Consider the following 22583-nt stretch of genomic DNA (forward strand, 5'->3'; position numbering starts at 1 on the left):
TCCATTTGCATATTTGGGTTAATTGTCCAATTACATCTTCAGATTATGAAGTCCCACCCTTCTTGTTTCCTCTCTTCAGTCCACCATTGTTTATGCTCTTCGGCCTGAAACTTGTAATGGTTGCCCTTGGTCCCAAGCTAGCAAAGGAATTGTTTTGTCTCCCTACTCTGTGAAGAGAGCTTACCAACACTTAATATGATGTACACCTAGGCAGCACAGAATCTGAAAAATATGAAAGCTAAAACTTAAGGCATCACCTGGATACTTCAAAACATCTTCCAGTATCTGAAGGAGCCTACAAGGAAGACAGAGAGGAACTCTGCATCAGGAAATCTAGTGATAGGACAAGGGTTCAGACTGAAAAAAGGGAAATTTAGGTTAGATAGCAGGAAGAAGTTCCTCCCTGTGAGGGTGGCAAGACCCTGGCACAGGTTGCCCAGAGAAGCTGTGGCTGCCTCATTCCCGGAAGTCTTAAAGGCTAAGTTGGATGGGGCTTGGAGAAACCTGGTCTAGTGGAATATGTTCTTCCCCATGGCAGAGGAGTGGAACTGGATAATCTAATAAGGTCCCTTCCAACCCAAATAATTCTGTTATTTGCTTTAAGTGATACCTAAATTGGCAATCAGTTTAATATTAACAGCCTCAGAAGAAGGTCTGAAATATTTGTGAGTACAGCACAGTGACAAGGGGATCTACCAGATGTTGTACAAGGTGTGTCTTACCTGGCAATATCCAAACACAAGTTCCTGAGAGTGGTTAAGAATTTATAGTGTATTAAATCTTCCAAGGATCTTTGAAAAGAGTTGTTGCTTCTATCAACTAGGATTCTGGCATAATCCAGTGTGAAATGCAGTGTGATCCTTCCACAAGATATGGATATGAATCTATCTCTCTGTTGCCCACATAAAATAGAGAGACCTTTAAAACCAGTGTTGCTTCCCATCTATGAATAAAGGGAGAATTGGACTAATTTTTTCTGTAACTTTACATAAATCAAGGCACAGACATGCTAACTGCATCACACAATAATTTCAAAGTGCTTGAGAGACAACAGAAGTTGTCATTCAGCTCTCATAATCAGCTTTATTTTATGCCAGCCAGACAATACACATTTCATGCGAACTCTACATTTGCTCCAGCTGATGCTCAGACGAAGGTTCCTGACTTCATGTGAATTCGTCCTTCACTAAGGTACTTGGTTCTTGGTCTGTATCACCAGTGTTTTTTTCAGGGGTCCTGGAAGCAGAAGAAAGAGCATCATTGCAAAGCTATCAGAGCAATCAGCTGGCCCATGAGAACAAAATACCACCCCTGAGGTGCACTTTGACCAGTGGCTCTGCAGAGTATTCCCCAAGCAACCAATCATTTGGTATGTCCTTGGGCTGGCTGGTAAGTGGGCCTGCTCCCTGCAAGGAACTGGTCCAAAACTCATGGATGTCCACAAAACCTGTGAGGGCTTGGGCTGGACTTTTTGACCAGTCCTTGGTTTAACTGTGACCAGGATCATGTCCACCATCAGCTACAAAAAATACTTGCCAATTGATTATAGCATGCATCGAACAAACACCTTGCTGTAAAATTGTCTCACAAAGAAACAGTTTGTTTCCCTCACCAGGGGTGGTAAAAGCCCTCTCACAGCTCGGCAAGAGTGAGCTCTTGTGCCACTCAGGAAGCACCTGGAACCTGTTAAAACAACCAAAGGAAAGTAGGCCCAGCTAACATATACTAACCCAAAATTGAGAGCACCCCTTTTCTCTTCGATACCCTCAGGGGACACCAGAAGGTGATGGTGGCACCAAGGTACCAGATGACTGGCAGAGTCACTTTTGTACCTGGATAGTCTTGGATGGCAGCACAAAAGAACAAAGGCACCCTGGAGTTAGGGTTGATGGTGCCAGTAGAAGCTCTGGACATGTATTGGAAGGAAGGCTGGGTCTTGAGAAAGCACAGAGGGAGGGATGGGAAAAGAAAGACCTGTAGGGAACAAGGGAATCAGTCTTCATTAGGAAAGATGAGGAGGAACTCTGGGGATGAGGAGAGACATGGATGGATGGGAATGGGTCTATAAAGGTGTAGAAAGGCCGAAAACAGTTGATGATGCATGAGAAACCTACTAAGATTTAAAAAGGGCGGCTTTACATGGTGGTTGCATCAAGGGACTGTGGAGATCCCCATTTGTCCCCCAGTCTTGCATCATTTTTGTGCAGGGAATGGTTCCAGGTTAGAGAAGGGAAGGAGAGGCTGACACTATGGAATGGCTGGTTACCATTATCTTAGTCTGTGAAATCAACGCAACTCAGACATGAGAAAAATAATTTCTGTGTGAGAGGCTCGTGGAGCAGAACCATGTGAAGAGCCCTGGCAGGACACCCCTCTCTCAAATACTCATCTTCACCTTGCCCTTTTTGCTTACTACTAAGAGACATTTGCTCTTTTGACATTTGACATTCTGACATTTGCCAGAAACTGTTGGCAGAGGTTCGTAGGAAATCTGCTGAATTCTTTCAGCACAGTAGTTCCTACGGGAACGAGGTAAGCCCAGCACCATAAATCAAAGGATTAGGGGGAAAATGCAGAGCAGCTTCTCTTTGGAAAGATGCCCCGCTGTCAGGGTAGACCAGGTCCATACTGCTGATGCACAGGCATCTGCTAGGACAGGACCTATTGCCTGGTCTCTGGAGAACACTGGAGATGCCTGCACATCTTTGCCAGTGGAAATGGTGCCCAATGGAACCTGCACTTGCAGTTTGAAGGCCATCAGTAACTACTGCAGATACCAAGCACATCTTCACACCTCATTTAGTGAGGGAGGATGCAGGAACCATGGGGCATGATCTCAGGTTGTGCTGTGTCAGTGTGTACATGATGATCCAGGTTCAACCTGATCTAGGTAGGTCAACACCAGAGCCATCCCACCTCTTTCTTGGTATCCAACACTGTTCTTGCTGCTACCCTGCATTTCAGAGGAGAGCTTTAAAAGTAAAAAAATCATCTCTCCCTGAAGCAACATGAACTGTTTTCAATCCACCAGCATTTTCCTGAGCCCTTGCTAGAATCACTGTCGGAACCCAAGGTGTCCCTCAGACACTCTTGGATGTTCCGGGTCCAGGGCAGAAGCCTCTGAGACCCTGGCAGGCAGCCAGGAACCCCTGTGGTCTTGAGTTTGACCCATGGAACAATTTACCAACCTTGCAGGAAGAACAAGAAATCACAAAAGTTTAGATATTATAATAGAAGTAGTCACAAAGTGAAAGGTAGGATTTTTGAGTGCTGTACAGGGGGGTTTTAGGCCTTGTACAGAGGGGTCTGAGTTTTGTACATGGGGGTCAGAGGTTCTAAGATGGAGGGATTTGGGCGTGCCCTGTCCTCCTTCTTTCTTCTTCCTATTCCCCATGTTCTTGGTGGTGTTGGCACTCACAGATTGGTTTAGAGTAGAAAGTCACTGTTCAACATAGGTAATAGGCATTGGGGAAAAACTATAAACATCTAATACGTAATGTGTGATATAAAAGATGGCACCAGCCCCTCGAGAGACAGAGACAGAGACAGAGACAGAGACAGAGAAGAAGACGAAGGAAGACGGAGGGAGACGGAGAGAGACGCAGAGGGAGAAGGAGTCAGGGACAATGTCAGGAAGTCTGTGTGCCTTGAGATAACATGCAATAAACTGCCTTGAGACCAGATGACTGAAGACTACTGAGTCTTTCTTTGAAGGCACGGGTTGGAGGAGAGACTTTACCACCACCCGGAGTCACCCCAATCTGGGGGAAGGCTCCGGCAAATCACCAGGGGAATTCCTCCATCTCAGCAGCACTAGGGTGGTCCCTCCCTGTTGAGACAGTCAGAAAGCTGCTGCCTGCAGTGTGTGTTCTTCCTTTTAATCTACTGGCTTTTTTCCCATGACTGTGTGCATCCTTCAGCCATGGATTTCAGGCCTGAGGAGGAGAAAGATATCTCACCCACTGGCTTCCCCTTTGTTTGCATGAATATAGACAATTGTGCGATTGTCTATCCAAACCTGTTTTAAACTGGAGGGAGTGTGAGTGGTAGGTAATTACGTTATTTTTCCCCCAGAGTTAATATTCAGAAACAACTGACTATGCACAGCAGAGAACAACCATGGCTGTTCCCTGCACGGCTGCATAGCGAGGTCTAGCTCTAGGTACCAGCCTTAGGGAGAGTGTGCTGGCAGTGTGCAAATAGGAGAGTTGAAAGGAAATCCTGAAACATAACAATCCCCAACACACATGCAGTAACATTTATACATGATCAGCCAAGCAAGGAAAGAGTTTGGAGATCTTTGCCCTTATGAGAGCTGCTGATGGCAAATTATCATATGAGAAGGTGAGAAATGTGGAAGAGATTAATTAGAGGTGACAGATTTCTCCTTTTGTTATGTCTGAGAGAGGTGCAGAAAGAGTATGAAATTCAGCAGGGGTTTGTTTCCCAGAGTCAGCACAAGGTGTCTGGAAATAACTAGGGGAGTTCATGGGCCACCATGAGCACACATAGTGCCACCTCCTCTTTGTTGGTCCTGGTGTAACCACATGGAGCTGAGATTCTGTGACTTGAGGTCTAAACTTGCCTCTGACAGCTCCAGCAACATTATCCTGTTCCTCAGAGATGTGGACCTGCTCACATCTCATCCCTGTTCCTCTATGAATTCTCATATTGATGTTTTGGTGGCCTCATATCAAAATGAACTGATGACTTGTATTGTCTTCTGCAAAATTACTTTGGTTTAAAGCAGTTTAGCTATTTGGGATCTGTTATGAATCTGTATAGGCACACAGAAAATTAAAAGTTGCCTTTAAGAGAAATAGAAGCAGCAGGGATCCTCTACCTGAATCAGTGGCTCAGAAACAGCAAACAGCCTCAAGCACAGAACTTTAGTGCTGAAGGAACATTTTAAAGAAAAAAAATATGAGAAGTCTGTCTGCGGCGTGGGTTTTTGCTCTCCCCGGCTGCACGCGGCTCTTGGGAGCCCGGCTGTGGCGTAGCTTCCACGTGCTGCTGGGGTTTGCTGCCGCGGGTTCCCGGACACGGCTCCGTGTCTCAGGTGCGTGGGCCGGCCAACCGCTGTTACCGTGCGCTAGGGACCCGGCAAAGAGGAAGGAATTTGTCCATTTACTCCGTGCTTGGCAGGAACGGTTTATTGGTCACGTGGCGCGGTTCGATGGAAAGGCGCTACCGCTCCCGGCACTCGCATGGGAGAAAATGGCGTCTGACTGCCGGCGGGATAGGGCTTTATGGAGGGGCGGGGCGAGAGGATCCACGGCCTGCCGCCCAATAGGGGCGGCTGCCGTGGCGGTGACTCCAGCAACCGTGACCAACCAGAGAACCCCGCAGGGGCGGGCACAGAGCCGCGGGCTGAGCGGGATCGTGTGGCCAGCACGGGGTTTCCCGGGGCCGGATGGCAGGGTGGTTACAGGAGCGGCAGAGGGGTAAGATCCGGCAGCAGGGGGCCAGAAACCGCGGGGGGGGGGGGGGAACAACGCGGGGGAAACGCGGGATTACAGAACTTATTTTAACATAAATTAAAAACCCTAATCTAAACCCAAACTCCGGGATGCAACATCTGTCCTTTCTTTCCCAGAGAATTCAGGTGAGGAGACAGCTCTTGTCTGTGGAGGAAACACCTTTTGGTTATTGCCCTTATCCAGGAGGGCACTGGCAGGTTAATTTTCCTCAAAAGATAGAAACTCATTGATTTCTGGGCAAATGCAATTCCCAGTTAGATTATGTGTAGATTATGACAAGTCACTTCTGTCTTCTGAATGCTGTGTTGCCCTTTGTGCACTGAAGCTTGTTGTCTTTACAAAACAGCAACAAAAATACAAACTTTTTTGTACTGAAAAATGGTCTTAATATAGTGCTTTATAATTGGTCTCAGTTGCATTCTTTGGAAAATCAAGCAGTAGATATAACACTGTGAATTGTATCAAGGAAGTGGAGAATTTTAGCTTTGTTCTATACTTCAGCAAGCAGAGGGGTTGCTGTCCTTGCAAAGGTGTGAGACCTGGAAATGTACACCTGTTTGGGGCCAGCAAGGTCTGAAGAAGAAAATGCCTAGTTGTGAAATCTGGCCTGATGTAGGTGTGGGATGAGCAACAAGGAACTTAGCCTTTCAGAGTTCAAACCAAAGCAGCAGATAGGCAAGCTCTCACAGAGTTCTGCTATTAGAAATGTAGATGTTAGAAGACTTCTGCATACCTTCAAATGAGATAAGGACCTGAGCAGCATGGAGGAATCATGTCCTAAATACTAGTTAGCTGAGATATTTTCAGTGCTTTTTTACTGATGGAATCTACAGCTTGGAGGAGGAGGCAGCAGCACTGTGGAAGCAAGGCAGGTGGAAGTCATGGTGGCACATAGGAAAGGATGCACAATTATCACCTACATCAAGGGATTGATCCTCTTTCCCAATGCTTCTTTGCAGCACCTACACCAAAATTCCTTCAGCCTGGAGATGTCAGGTCTTATTTGTCCTAGATGGCATTTCCAGGCTTATCACTGAGGATTTGAGCTCCCCACACATTTCATCTCTTCTGTCTGCTCTTGCAGGCAGGACAGGACAGGAACAGGCACTGAAAGAAGAGATTGAGCATTGCTTGATCCCTCTCCCATCCATGTCCACCAAACTGCTTCAGTTTTGCCTCTCTTTAGGCCCTCAGACCTAACTCCTGCAGATGGCCCATGAAACCAGACTGGTGACCATGCTCTGAGCTCACTCAGCATGACCAGGAGTCTTCTTTGCTTTCTGACAGGCTGGTGTCACACCACAAGCAGTGAGGGTCACTGTAAGGATAGAAGAACTGAGATGCTCCTGCAACTTCCAATGTTTGTAAGGAGCACCTGGGAAGAAGCACCTTCTCCATGTGCACCAACAGCTCCAGCCAGCACCAACCAAACTAGCACTTTGAGGCAATAAATTAGGACAAGGACGCAGCAAGGAGCCATCTGAGACTGAGTTGACAACTGGGTCTTTGATGTACTCACAGGTAGAAGGGACCACAGACAGATTTAGTCCTCGCCTGGGATGAAGGAAGCAGATGTCCAGGGCACCTTCTCAGCCACAAGAAGGCTCCTGGGCATCCATCTCTGCAACATGCTAAGCCAGCTTTTGCTGATTCCCCTGACAGATATATCTGCTTGGATTTCCACTGACACATCTCTGCCCACTGCTTCCTGTTACAGGGGAATGTTGTTCCTTTACTGTCAGCTGCTTCTGCTCTAGGCTACAAGATTTCTCCTTCATTCTTCTTGGCTGCTGCCTTTGTGAGCCACCTGGAAGCACAGGACATCTCTGCAGGAAGCTAGAGAAAGGCCAATCTCTTTATCAGATGCACCAGAAAAGCAAGGGACAGAAGATCCTGCAGCTCTGAATGTGCCAGGCTCCTACACTTACAACAAAGCTTGTCCCTGTGGCTGTAAAAGAAAAGAAACAAAGGTACCAGAGGACAAAAGCATGAGCAGTGTCATCCTAAAAGACAGACAGTTCTGCAGAAGCAAGACCGACTGCTTGACTGGCCACCAGGGCGGATACACAAGGCACTTGCAGACACATCTAGTGAAGTCACACCAAGAAAGGAGAGAGAGAAGGGGCAGTTGGTAGGCGAGGTATCATGTATTCAAGCAGTGAGTGATATCACACAGTACAGGCAAAAAAAAATGCTTACAGTCCAAGAGAGACAGGACATGAGACAGTATCTGAGGGAGAATGGGAAGGAGAAGGTCCTTCATGGAGTTGGGTATTTGGGGTGATGTGGAGGGGAAATGTGTTGGAGGGGGAGAGGTGGGAGAAAGCAAAGGATTTGAGAAGCAGCTGTGGGACGGACACACAGAAGATGGCAGAGAGGATGGAGGGAAAATTATTCTGGAGGCAAGAAGAAATGGTGTGGCGGGCAAATGGGGTCAATATGGGGAGGTGAGATCATTACAGACTGCAAGGGAAGGAGCCAATGGGAAGAGATCTCTGATCAGCAAGGAACCTTGGGGAGAGGCAAGAGAGCAGGGGCAAGAGGGGCAAAGACATTCACTGTCATGTGGCTCCAAAGAACTATCTGTTTCATTAAATTCAGGGTATACTGGGGGGTTGTGTCCCTGCTGATAAATCACAGGATCACAGAATTATTTGGGTGGGAAGGATCTTGAAGATCTTGGTTGGAACAAGATCCTCTTGTTCCAACCCCCCTGCCATGGACAGGGACACCTTCCACTAGACCAGGTTTCTCCAGGTCCAGTACAACACTCGCCTTGAACACTTCCAGGGATGGGGCAGCCACAGCTTCTCTGGGAAAATCTCTTGAGTCCAAGCAAGGTGGCCTCAGCTGAACTTGTCTTCAGTTGGGTACTAAATCCTGAACCAGGCAAAGGAGCGGGTCAGTCCAATGACCAGGGGCTGCTCTCAGGATTTCCCTGCCTTGATCGTCTGGTACTGGAACCATCAAGTGCTTACGGGTGTTGTTAACTGACAAGAACAGACCCATCTGCCACCCATCATGCGGTGAGATTCCCTCCACCATGTGCCATGCAGGGTGCTCCTCACTCTTTGCTGTGACCCAGTTCTCCAGACCTCTTTCAGAGCTAGAGAGGACACACCAGTTTCTCCACCTCTGTTCGGGGACTTGGGGTTATTGCATGCCACAGGCTAGGTTGGGGTGGGCAGAGGATAACAAAGGAGGGTTCAGAAATGCTTTCCCCTTCCCATCTCTCACATTGAAACACATTGAAAGCAGTCAGGGCTCTCACATATCGCTAAGATCTGCCACTACCATCCATCATTTTTCTGGTGGCTGGTCCTTGTTGTTGACTTCCATGGAGTAGCCTTCCTTCCCCTGAAGGGCAAGCTGGCATTTTAGAAAGCATAAAGATGCCTTCAATCCATTCAATCCACTAGTAGAATTTTGTTTTATTCTTGCCTCACGTGTCTTCCACCATGACAGTCAGGATTAGGGAGTTGTTCCCAAGGCACCCTACAACAGAAATTAAGAGTCTTTACAAGCAATTCAGAGTTTGTGACAGACCACCAGTCCTGAAGGACTCAGAGCTGTGTTACCCCTCATCACACATCCCTGAGCTTGGAAGTAGACCCAGTGGCATTAGTGGAATTGCTCCCGACCCAGAAAGCTCAGGTGAATATGGGCAAATGGAAGTGAAGTGCCAATTCCCCAAATTAATCAAACTTACCATGACACTGTTGAAACAAGGCAAAGCAGAAGCCCATGTCTGAACACCAAAATATTTTCCAAATGTGGAAAAGATATTGTTCTTAGAGCTGGGCACATCCATATCATCATGTTTATACTAGGGAATTTCTCCTTCCTGTATGGCTCCTCTTCTTGATCTGATGTCACTGTTGGTTGTTATTCTTTGGATGTTGGGAGGTACAAGCTATGTCAGAAGCATCTTCTTTAAAAGTCTCTTTCTCTCCTGCACTGGCACATCTCTAAATAAACCTTAAATCAAAAGAATATCATGACACAAGAGGCTGCATTTGTATAACGGCTGATATGTCAGCTGATGAAGCATCCTTTTACCAGTCAGGGATGTAAAAAATGCTAACGGAGGTTTTCAAAGGGACCTCAGTTCTGTGCCCAAGCTGGAGTGGAAGGATGGAGAGTGTCAAGGAAAAACTTCATCCACCCATGCACAAGGATCCTAGATGAGTGGACACAATGTAGTTAAAAGCAGCTCAGTAAAATTGGAAGCAGGGAGGCAACTCCTCATGAGACTGCTCATGGCAGTCAAAGCGACACCTCTGCAAAGCCTCTGATCACTCTCAGATCACAGAACTATTTAGGTTGGAAAAAACCTCTAAAACACTCTGTTATTAAGTATTTGAGAGGGAGGCTCAACTTTCAAAATTCAATTTATTGTTCACTTCACCCATACACCAACACTGACAAATAAGACTATTTATCCTCCAGCCAGTGCCTCAACATCTCCACACTAAATGCTCTTGTAAGACAAAGCACTTAATTTTCAGTGAAGCCCTCCAGCACAGCCCTTGGAAAAATGTCGGCAGTGCCAGTCACTAGCAATTCGGTGAAGATTAAGGAGTCAGTCATTACCAGTGGGTTCAGATCATGATGGTTAAAGACCAGGGATAGGTCCTACTCTTCCCTTGAAATGCATTCTGTGCCCCTTTCTGCATTTGGGCTTTGCAAGGCTGAGTCAGTTCAGAGATCAACAGGGCAGCGAAGGTGTTTTCCGGCATTCACTTAGGGCAACTGCAAAGGAGGAGATGAATTACCTATGAAGACTGCAGCATGGAAAAGACCCTGCACCTTTGTGTCATGGGAGAGGCATTTTGTTGCCCACCATGGATTGTCACAGAAAAGCCCAAATAATAACCAATCCTTTAGAAATGAGCATTTTCTCTGCTGCCAGCTGTACAGAGTGAAATGGTAAATCCTGCAACCTACTGGCCAGCTGAAACACTCCAAAAATCCTATAGGTAGGTGTGATTCATGAATGGATGAAACTGGTGGAGAAGGAAGAAGGGAAGGCAGGGTGATACAGAGGACATCAGAAAGCAGCACTGTTACTAGCATGTGGTCACAAATGGAATAAATTCAGAAAATGATTTGTAAACAAGGCAGGGATGCAAAATAACACTCTTAGCAACAGGAAGGTGGAAAAGGTTTGGTGGCCCATGGATGTCAACAGAAAGGAGGAGAAGGTAGAAGAGAGGTTTCAAAATCATAGAATCATGGAATGGTTTGTATTGGAAGACACCTTAAAGACCATCTAATTCCAAACCCCCTACCATGGGAAGAGACATATTCCAGTAGACCAAGTTTTCCAGGTTTGGTTTAGGGAGAAAATAAAAGCTGTAGGTAGTTGGAAAAAAGTGTAATTAACATTGGTAAATACACATCATCTACCCTCCCTCCAGCTCTCGATGGGATTTGGTCTCTGCTCCCTGAGCCAGGACAAGGGTGGACATGAGCAAGGCACTGCACAGACCCTCTACTCAAAGGTATTTTATATAGAAAATAAAACTTGTGCTATCCACATGACTTCACTGGCCATCTTTGCATTTGCAAACACTTATAGCTCATGCCAGACTGGTCTGAGATTAGCAGCCACCTAAAGGGAGTTAGACTGTGCCAGGCCAGCTGTCCCTACAGCAGGCATGAAAGTGGCAACTCTAAGCAACACAAGCCTCATTTCGGTTGGACAGACATTTCTTTCACTTAAGTGTGCTTCTGATTGAGAAAACAAGATCAAGGAGGTGGTATTTGTATTCAGCATTTATTTATCATGGAAAAAGACCCTTTGAGCAAGCAAAGATCACAAGCACATCACAGTCAATTGGCGGTATATTAATGTGAGAGTGTGTGTATGTGTGTTTGTGTGTGTGTGTGTGTAAGAGACTTTCATCAGAATATCAACAATGAAAAAGTACCACAAGAAGGTGTGCTTAACATGTTTACAAGAGACAACTTGTGATATGCAACCAAACCCAGGCCACAAAATATTAATTATACACTTCTTATCTGCCTTCAAGAGGCAAGAGTTTGTGGAATGCATGGGCACCAGGTTTTGGCACCAGCTGTGCTGCAAATGAAAAAGCAAGTGATTAGTGTGCGAAGCAGTTAGAAAACAGGGGCTCAGTCAGCAATTAGCACCATTTTGCAGAAAGGAGTAACAGTACAATACAGTGAAAATGCGAAAGCAAGCAATAGCACAGGAACTCTCAAGGGTAAAAAGCAAAACATTTCATTTTTTTTCTTTTTACAAGAAAAGTAAAATATATTACAAAACAGTAGTGGAACAGAATCATCATTGTGATAGCTGGAAACACAGAACAGCAGATCACTGTTTCCCAGTGGGATTGACAAGTTCAGAGCCCAAAGTGAATTTGAAATGACAGAGATTTGGTCTCTTTTCTGATAAACCTGAGTGGTTGGATGGGCATAGAGTCTGTGGAAGGTGCAGCAATGCAGGATTTCACCCTGAGGCTTGCCTCTGCTGTAGTTCCAGATATTCAGTGCAGTGCCAGCCTATATGTTTGGATGTGTGTGTACTAGGATGCATGCTGCAGATGTGGTGCACATGGAACACAAGCCAGGATTTCTATTCCTATTTTGTTGATGTGAGAGGAAGGTATCCAGGCCTTACCAGTCTCCCAGGCTCTTTCTGCAAAGAAAACCTTTCAAGGACCATTCATCCCACCCAAAGACAGGTGTCAAAAATAGGCAGCTCAGTGGCCCTTGGAAAGTTCCTTCACTATGGAGGGAATTAAAACCACTGGCTAACACTTCATACCTAGCTTTGTAGTGAGCTTATGAAATGGCTTGGGTTGGAAGGGACCTTCTAGTTCCAAGCCCCCTGCCATCAAAAGACTTTATGTATTATGGAAACAGAAAGTGGTATTTTGACCACTTACTGTGTATGTTTCAAATACTGCGATAGATGCTCTTCATTAAGAAGAAACCATCCCAAGATGAAAAATCAGCAGTTCATTCAGAGCCAGGGAGATGCTTGCATTAGGTGGTCTGAGCATCTTAGTGATGTTCCTTGGGCAAAATTTCGTTCACCTTATAGTAAAGGGCTAAATTCTTATTGAATTCCACGTGAAATGGTGGCAAGTGTGGTGTATCTTTAAATGTGAAACTTAGGACTGAAAAATAATAGAAAGAATTGTTTTGCATGGTCTGTCCTTGTGTAAGATTGGTTTGTTGAGCTATTTGAACTGTCTAGTGCCTTCCTGATGTGTTCTGCCTGCTGTGATATATCATCTTCACAGCTTATGCTACATCCTGTAAGAAAGGACATTACTGAGGAGTGTGAAGATACATGAAGCACCTTAAAAGCCAAGGAATCACACCAAGTCTTGGGAGCTGCTCTTCTCTGGCCAGTTGTCCCTTATGTTACAGGTTGGAAGAGCTCTGAGCAGCATGCCTCTCTGCAAGCTCAACACAAGCCTTTTGCCAAGCTGCTCTAGACACAGAGCTGAGCAGTGCTGCAGGGGCTTCTGAGCACTCAGAAAAGCAATGATCAATATGGACAGGTCAGCATCTCCATGAGGCATGCACATAAAAAAAAAAAAAACAAAAAACAAAAACAAAACCAAAAACAAAAAAAACCACCCAACCCCCCCACAAAAAAAAAAAAAAAAAAAAAAACAAAAAAAAAAAAAACAAAAAAAACAAAAAAAAAAAAAAAAAAAACAAAAAAAAAAAAACAAAAAAAAAAAAAAAAAAAAAAACAAAAAAAAAAACCAAAACAAAACAAACCCAAAAAACCCCACTGCATTCACAAAGATTTCCACAGTTTTACTTCCTGGAGGATTTTCCCTGGTTTCCTCCTGGTTTAAATATATATATATATATTTCTATATATGAATATATATTTTCCACATACACAACCTGACTAGCTCATAGCACACAGTTCTAACACAGCTAAGCTTGGAATTACACCACTGAATTCAGAACACTACATTTACTGATACTCAAAGGTTTAGGCTGTTAGCGCAAGGCAAACAGAACACATCACATGATACACTGAACTTGGCATTTATTCATTACTAAGGCCAGCAAATGTCACTGTCTGTATATCACAGAGCTTTCTTCCTCATTGGAAACTTTCACTCAACCTTGTAGTCCACCACTCATTTATGTTTCCAAAAGACCAATTCTAATGGGATGAAATGCCAAAAAATGGACTCCTCACCCTCCCAACTCATCCATTTTTCTGCTAGATAGCTTCACATCTCTAAAATATCCCTAGCAATAAGACTTTCCTTATTCCACCACCTCTACAGCAACACACCACCTCCCCACTCTATTTCCCATCTCTGTCTTCATGCTTCCCAATTGTTCACTGAAAGTTTCAAGCTGGACTTCATATTAGGAGAGAAAATTTGGAGCTGCAAAAATAATGAACAAGAACCCTGCATCTTAACTTGCAGCTACTCTGCTATGGGAGAGTCTAACAGCTCAGTTTGGTGGGATAAAAATTAATTCTTATGTATTTAGGACCCAATCCAGAAGTTAGGCACATAAATTTGGACTGGAACCACAACTCTCCACTGATCCAGTGACCCAGATTCTGTGGCATGCAATGCCATTCTTTTGGGCCAGTTCATACTCACTGACAAATGGTCCTGCTGTGTTTAGGGCTTCCAAACTGGTCCTGGGGATTTCCTACTGTAAGAGCACAGTAAATATGACTGAAACCCTGAGATCTTGTCTGAAGGAGTCTAGAGATTCCAGAAACCTTTTTTATGGCCCTCTTGAGATGCTTATGAGCCAACATGAACATAAACAGCTGGAAGAATAGACACAATGGGTGCTGACAGCTCTAGCCAACCTTGGTGACACATTTCTTTCTACCCCTTGGAAGGTCACGCCTGCAAACTAAACCACTTTTTGAAACCTAGCTCTGCCTATTGGCATTCCAGAAGTGAAGAAAGCAGACCAAGATTCAAAACAAAACAGGAATATAATTAATAAGATCCGTAACTTAGGGGAAACAATAGGGAAGAACAACCTGCTGATAACCTAGTCTAACCTGCCATGTGATTGGAAAGTCTTCGCCGCTCACTGCACTTTCCCTCACCATTTTTTTTTTAATCAAGGACTTCAAGTGGTATTGATGAGTGAAGTTGCCTTGATGCAGCTAGATGTACTCCCAGCTACCATTGGGGAGCATTTGGCCCTTTACTTCCATGAGATCTCCTTTCCCGTTGCTTCTTGGAGCAGAATTCCCATCAGTTTCAAAAGGGGAAATCATTCTTGGCCACACCATTGATTTTGGTGTATTTAAAGCATATCCATGGTGATATGAGTGAACCTGATCCTATCTGCCTCCAAACCCCTTTACCTGTTGACACCAGTGGGAGATGACACAACAATGGTGTCAACAACCCAAAAGGGCCTCATGGGATGAGAGCACAGCCCCTCCATGGCTCAATGGGCACTTCCATGCTGTCAAAGCACTGAAGAACCAAGCCCAAGGAAAGGGACAAGCTGTTGGATGCAAACACTGTTGGTCCATCACCTTCATCTCTTAGGACCCTGCTTATGCATTCTCACATCCTTCACTCTGTGCAGAGCCATGTTGTGCAGGCAAAGCAGAACAACCTGACCTCAGAAACAAGGATTTCCTAATCCTCCTTGGAAATAAAACAGAAAAGCTTCTAATACAATCAGAACAAAAAGCAGATTAGAAGCCTCTAATTAATTTTGTGGCCTTTATTTAAGCAAAGGGAAAAAAAAAAAAAGAAAAAAGGAAGGAAGAAAGAAAGAAAAGGAAAAAAATGAGAAAGAAAGGAAAGTGCAGTGACATTTACTCTTTTGCCTCAGCCAGTTTATTGTTCATCTCTTTACTTTTCTCCTTATCCTCTGGCTTTGCAGTGTTGGAGGTCTCGGTGCTCTTTTTCTTGGCAGCCCGGCCAGATGCAATCTGCTTGTCTTTGGCCTTTTTCAGGGGTTTATGGCTTGTTGTGGTCTTTTTTGGTTTGGAAGGCTTTATGCTAGGCTTTTCCACCTGCATGGAAGGTGACAGGCAAAACAACAGAGATGGACAGAGAGAGAAACAGAGAAGGGGAGACACAAGAACAAGTGGAAAACAGGATTCAGATTTGAAACAGCACAAATGTTACTTATCTGCTCATCTCTGCCCTGCCACAAAGGCAGGGGACCAGCTGAGCTTATGCTGAGTTGCAAATAGCCAGCTCCTTTCAGGATGTCCTAAAGTCAGTGCCCCTGGAGCCAGCAGAGCCCATTGTATCCAGATCAGGATAGAGCAGGGTGAATAGGAGAGGGAATATGATCACTCATCTTTTTCTGACTTCAGAAGGAGTTTTGCAAACCCATAGAGGATTCTCTCTCTCTGAAGCAGAGAAATGATGCTCAGGACAAAGAGGCTGCTGTAAGTCTCCATCTTTCTTGCAGGAGAGGACTCCTCTGTTTGTTTGTGCTTAACAGATCCCCAAAATGGAGGAAAATTACCTTGGGATACCTGAGGTGCAGAACACTAATTGGCATGTGACAAAATTCCACAAGGTCTTGTTTCTATACCCCCAAAATAGGAAGGACAGTTACAAAAATTAAGGGAGAACAGAAGTCTTCATCTCCTACATGCTTCCCCTGCAATCCCTATCAGTCCTCACAGATCTAAGCACTCATCAACTTAGGGAACAACTTATGGTCCTCCATTTAAAACTTCACAGACTGACTCTTTAATATGCAGATCCTCTACTAGTCCTAGAAAACAAGGCTGGAAAACATTTCAGCTCAGGCCCTTCTCAACACGTTCTCAATCTGATCAAAGCCAGAAATGCATACTGTCAAAATCTGTGTAATGCTCTGAAATAATGGCAGATGTCTGGTTCCCAGCATAAAATGTAATGTGGGGCTCCTAAAGTTTTGGAGGGAGGAAGAAAAAGCTGCCTGGATAATCATATAGAAAATGACAACAGAAAATCCTCTTCATCTCCTCCCTACCCTCACTTGACGTAGGGCACTATTGTCTCCAAAGTGCCTCAAGATGTCCTAGAGCCCACAGAATTATAGAACAGTTTGCACTGAAAGAGCCCTTAAAGAACGTCTCATTGTCTACCCCCTGCATAGGCCGGGACATCTACTACACCTGGTTGCTCCAAGCTCCTTCAAACCTGGCACTGGACACTTCCAGGCATGGGGCAGCCACAGGGCCTTACCACTCTCACAGCCAAGAATTTCTTTCCAATATCCCTTCTAACCCTGCTCTCTGGCAATGTGAAGCCATTCTCCATTGTCCTGTCCGTCCAAGCCCTTATCCAAAGTCCCTCTCCAGCTCTCCTGGAGTCCTGTTAGGCACTGACAGGGGCTCTGAAGTCTCACCAGAGCCTTCTCTTCTGCAGGCTAAATATTCTCAGCTCTCCCAGCCTGTCTCTGTAACAGAGGTGCTCCATATCTTGAAGCATCTCCATGGCCTCTTCTGGACTCAGTCCAACAGATCCATGTCCTTCCCATGATGAGGACCCTAGAGCTGGAGGCAGCACTGCAGGTGGGGGTCTTATAGAGCAAAGGGGCAGAATGGAACAGTGGGGCAGAATCCCCTCCCTGACCTCCCTGTCCATGCTGTGTGATCAATGCAGGACCCTGCTGGCTTTCTGGGCTGGCAGCGCACATGGCTGGGACATGATTCATTTTTTATTCACCACCATTTCCAAGGTGGATCCCAAGATGCACCTGCTGGTTGGAATGAGGATACCACATAAGGGGAGTGACAGCAAGCAGTATTCAGCCCAACCTTACTCTGTTGGACATGTCTCACCAGGAGCAGAGATGGCCCTGAGTCCCTTCTGCCATGTTTCTCACCTTTGGAGGTTCTTTGTAGGGCTCACAGTAGAGAGTGCGTATCCTTCTGCGTTCCAGGTATTTGTTATCAGCTGGAGAAGGCTTACTGGTTTCCCCCTTGAACTGAGCACTGTAACTGGTTTCATGGGTCATTTTCTCCTCTGGCAGCTTGTATTGGGGCTTTGCTTTTATCGCTTTCACAGGCTTGACATCTATCCAGGGTCTGAACTCATTTCTACAGATCAAAAAGAAAAGGGTTCAGGAATTAAACCAACAGGAGAGCAATGATAACATGGGAATGGAGTCCTGCATTGATCAACCAAGTCTATGTGGAAAGGATTTTACCTCCATCCAATCAGATTTACATAGAAACTGTCTCCCAACAATTAATTTTTTAATTCATTCAAAGCCTATTGACACATTAGGAGAAATTAAAATGAAATGTAGTCTATTAAAATCAGTCAGCCCTGGACACCCCTTAGCCATGCCTGTAAGTAGAAATTGGTATGACCTACATTGCACCTATTAGACAGAAAAGTTTTGTTAATTCCACACTAACAGATAAATATTTGGGACTAACAGATAATGAATTAACACAATACCAAGTAAGATGTAAGACGTAAACTCAAGCAGAGCAGGGAATGCAGTTTATGAGCTATATTTTGAGCTGTTGTTTCCCTTTATTAACTGATAATGGATTCCTGAATTACAGGGAAAAAAATAATATTATCTTTCATTTCTTTTGGACAAATCTGAAACTTCTGGTAGAAAAAAACCCAAACACAGTTAAAAGTGTGGATTCAGTGTCTTCTGAACATATTCTGCTTCCCATCCACAACCTTCTTCTCTTCTGTTTTGTATTTCTTCCCAATACAACACCAACAACCTTCCAGGTTTGAAGCAAAACATTTCAATTTCTCTCTAAAACTCACCATTTACTTGAGAATGGGGAAGGAGAAACCCTAAAGGGGTTGCTAACTTGGGGGGTTGTGCTCAAACATAGTCCAAGACAGTGTTTAGATCCTTAAAACTCCAATGCAAACCAGGATCTATCCTGCCAGTGCTGATACAAACCCTCTTCAAAGGGGTAAACTTTCCTTGAAAACCATAGAACTGCAGAATGGTTTGAGCTGGCCAGGACCTTAAAGCTCACCTCATTCCAACCCCTTTCCATGGGCAGAGACACCTTCCACTAGACCAGGTTGCTCCAAGCTCTTGTCTTAATTTCAGGACTTGCAAGGCATTAACCCTTTTAAGTTACAGACCCTGCCCCTCCTGCCTGTTCCACTTAACCACTTCTGGGTTGTATTACTCATTTTCAGCCTGTATTACTTACTAGGTGTCCTGGTTTAAAAGACAAGTGTCTACCAAGGAAGGCAGGAACCTTCCTGGAATGGAAAATATGATCCCCTCCTTATTATCATAACTTCAAAATTATAGGGCTCTCAGACAAAAATAAGGGAAAAGGAGTAACAGTTCTTTACTAAAATAGATATATGTGTATATATATATATATATATATATATATACACATTCACATATATTTTTATATATAAAAATATAAAACAAGGCAGACAAACATCAATGACAACAGCAACAACAAGCCAGAAAAAAATTTGCAATAACAGCCTTTTTCTGCCCATCAAGCAATTTCCCCTTTGGCGTAGTTAGGATCACAACTGGCAGTAGGCACTGATCGCTCCTGTTGAGACAAAGAGTCTGCAGTGACTCCCCCATGGCTGCAGAGGGCGCTTTTGGCTCAGTGTGAGGCAGAGGGCAGCCGAAGCAAGCGCTGAGCCGCCCAAGGGGGTAATAGAGGCTCAGGGAGGAGAGAGAAGGTGGAGGGCGAGAGATGTTTCTGTTTTCCCCTGGCTCTCACATGTCCCAGATGCCGAGGCTCCAGTAAGCAGCCATGAGGTGATCTCTCCTGAGAGAGGGGAGATGGAAGTTTTTCCCTTGAGGCACCCAGGCAGATGGTGAGGGTCTTTCTCCCAGCAACGGTGGGGTACTGAAAAGTCCCAATCCAATAATCACTCCTGAGAGCAGTGGCCCACCAAAGGCAAGGAGAAATGGCAAGGAAGGCTCAGCGGTAGCAGAGAGTCCCCCTGGGCAGGAGAAGTCCAGCACCAAAACCCACAACCGGCAAAGACCGAACTACCTCCAGCTAAGAAATCGCCAACCACCACACTGCTTCTCCCCCTCCCCCAGAGCCATTCCAATGATATGCCAAGGCCTTGACTACATCTTTTGTCTTTTAAATTGAAGTCCATTCACCATCTCTATGACAACAAATGGAGGAAAATTCCTTGAAGAAAAAAGAAAACCTAACCCCCAACACTAGGGAAATTAACTCTCTGTAAGGGGGCTGCCACTCAATCCCTTCCCATAATACTTTTGATCAGCTTCAACCAAATTTGTCAAATGGGAATGGAGATATTTGGGTTTACGTATATGAAGATAAGCAGCTGAATTGAGTTCAGAAGATCAGGAAAGCTTAAGTATGGACATGTGCTTGTCATCTGAGGATGCTCAGGCAGGGATACTAGGGCTGCAAAAGGTCATCTGTTGCCTTGCTGAGCACAGAAAACCCAGCCCAGCCACCTTGCCTTGCCTGCCCTGTCGTCTCTTAGGCAAGGAAGGCAAAGTCCTTCTGCAAGTTCTAGCACCTTGACCCAGAGAATACCAGTCGAAGCTCTAGTTGTCAGGGAGGCAGAGCAGAGGGTGGGGGAAGACTGGCATCACCTTTCCCTTTGTCCTTCGAACCACATGCTCGACCGCAGAGCACCATCTTGGTGAATGTATGTGTGTGTGTGTATGTCACTGGCATTTTTGGGTGTCTTTTTGTTCTGGGGGCAGTCCATTAGATTTAGAAATTTTGAATCTATTTGTTATTTTTGCCTGTTGCTGCTTGTTAGTAAACTGTTATTTTTTCAGTTATCTACTCATCTATGTTTCTTATTGGTGGAAAGGAATTGTTAGAACCTATAAAGGGAGACAACTCATTCCAGAGCATTGTCCTTTAAATTGCCTCAAATCAAGCCAGAATGACAAACTCAAAGTTCATCCTAAACTCCTCAGAAGAGGTTTCTTCCTAGGATCCACTTTTGTTCCAAAGTAGACTATATATTTTCAATATGTGGAAATAAATAAAATGGTGGACTAATTCTCTCTGCCCATATCTATCTGTCTTTCAGATTTCTTTCCTAGTGTTATAGATGAGTAATGTGATGGTTGGCTCTCACAATTAAGAGATGAATGTTATGTGTATGTTAAGAGAAGTTTTGTTGATGTACAGTTATGTTATTGTGGTATGTTCTTCCATAGTCCTCTTTCCCTGTCGGAACCCAAGGTGTCCCTTAGACACTCTTGGATGTTCCGGGTCCAGGTCAGAAGCATCTGAGACCCTGGCAGGCAGCCGGAAACCCCTGTGGTTTTGAATTTGATCCATGGAACAATTTATCAACCTTGCAGGAAGAACAAGAAATCACAAAAGTTTAGATATTATAATAGAAGTAGTCAAAAAGTGAAAGGAAGGATTTTTGAGTGCTGTACAGGGGGGTTTTAGGCCTTGTACAGAGGGGTCTGAGTTTTGTACATGGGGGTCAGAAGTTCTAAGATGGAGGGATTTGGGTGTGCCCTGTCCTCCTTCTTTCTCCTTCCTATCCTCCATGTTCTTGGTGATGTTGGCACTCACAGAGTGGTTTAGAGTACTAAGCCACTGTTCAATATAGGTGATAGGTGTAATGAACAGTTTCCACGTGTTCCCCAGAGATGCGGGCAGGGCCTTCTTAGTTCCCATGGCAACACTAAAAAAACTACTAACTCTAGCTAAGTACCCATATTGAAATGCTAATTAGCTAATTGCTCTGTTTGTTTTCTCTAAACTACTTGGAGATAACTGGCCTCCCACCCCTCCACGCTGCCATTCTGGGACTAACATGCAAATAAAAACCCCTTAGGATCATGGGAGTATTTTTAGGAGATAAAAAGGACTCTAAATCAAAAACTGAACATAGTAGGCGAGTCTAGACAAATGCCCTAGCTGAGGAAGAGGGAAACACATCCCCTGATTGACTTTTACCTGTCGCCATCACCTAAGAAAGAATAGACTAGGTTAGGCTTTGAGAAGCAGGGAGACAGAGACAGAGAGCGCCCTGGTGCTGCCACCACGGAAGGAGCGGGGACAGCTGTTCTTTTGGACTTCAGCAATAGACTCTGCACGCCACACCTCCTCACCCTCTGGCCACCGGTGTGCCACAAGGAAAGAAGAAGGGACACCTGCTGCTCTGGACTTCAGTGACAGACTCTGCACGCCTCCTTCCTTTTGGCCGCCTGGGAAAGCTATGACCGCGGGGGCGAGCTCCATGTCGAGCCCCCTGCCCAGCTGATCTTTTTAATAAAGAGCTGAACATTAATAAAGGCATTAGCCCTGTTCATTTCACCAGGACCCTGGCCATGCAGGAGCTGGATCAGAAGCTTTTTAGAAATCATAGAACCATAAAATGGGTGGGGTCAGAAGGGACTTGAAAGATTATCTGGTTCCAACTCCCCTGCCATGGGAAGGAATGCCTTCCTCTAGACCAGGTTGCTCAGAGCTCCATCCAACCTGGCCTGCTTCATGGGATGGGGCATCTACGACCTCTGTGGGCAACCTGTTCCAGTGCCCCATTACCCTCATCTCTTCCTAATGTATAATCTGTACCCAGCCTCTTTCAGTTTAAAGCCATTCTCACTTGTGCTGATGCTACATGTCCTTGTCAGAAGTCCCTCCCCAGCTCTCTTGTAGCCCCTTTAGAAGGGCTATAAGGAACTAAAAGAAGATGCTACAAGGTCACCCCGGAGCTTTCTCTTGTCCAGGCTGAGGACGCCCGGCTCTCCCAGCCTGCCCTCACAGCAGAGGCACTCCGGTGCTCCCTCTGCAGCCCAGCCCTGCTGCCGTGGGTGTAACGCAGCCGCCAAGCTCAGGCCTCCTGCCCCGCACCAGGCCGGGAACCCTGAGGAAATAAGGAGCTCGGTCACCAGAGAGCTCCTCAGTCGCACCAGACACTACAATTTTAGCACATCCCGCTGCCTCTCGGTTTTCCAGGCGGGGGACGCTGGCGTCTCCTAGCCCCGCCGCTCCCGCGCTTCCCCACATGGCCCCAGCGGCGGGGCCGGGCCCGCACTGCCCCCCTGGCGGGACCCGCCGGCAGCGCCCCGCGAGCGCTGCGGCTCCGTCTCGGCCTCAGGCACCGCATCCACCCCTGATCTCGCCGGGACATGTCACAGCGGGGCTTTAAAAGAGCG

At 45.5% G+C, this 22583-nt stretch overlaps 1 protein-coding gene across 1 annotated transcript in view; it reads right to left on the reverse strand.

Moving 5' to 3' along the window:
* Window positions 1–1063: 1063 nt before the first annotated feature.
* Window positions 1064–22583, reverse strand: part of MAP6 (microtubule associated protein 6) — a 52494-nt gene continuing 30974 nt past the window's right edge. The window contains exons 2-4 of the mRNA XM_053971084.1: window positions 17319–17532; window positions 15305–15501; window positions 1064–1236 (exon numbers count right to left, since the gene is read on the reverse strand). Of these exons, the coding sequence (XP_053827059.1) occupies window positions 1167–1236; window positions 15305–15501; window positions 17319–17532 (481 nt within the window). The 3' untranslated portion in view covers window positions 1064–1166. The remainder of the gene's footprint in view (window positions 1237–15304; window positions 15502–17318; window positions 17533–22583) is intronic.

The sequence above is a fragment of the Vidua macroura genome, chromosome 2, assembly GCF_024509145.1.
Source record: "Vidua macroura isolate BioBank_ID:100142 chromosome 2, ASM2450914v1, whole genome shotgun sequence".
Classification (NCBI taxonomy): domain Eukaryota; kingdom Metazoa; phylum Chordata; class Aves; order Passeriformes; family Viduidae; genus Vidua; species Vidua macroura.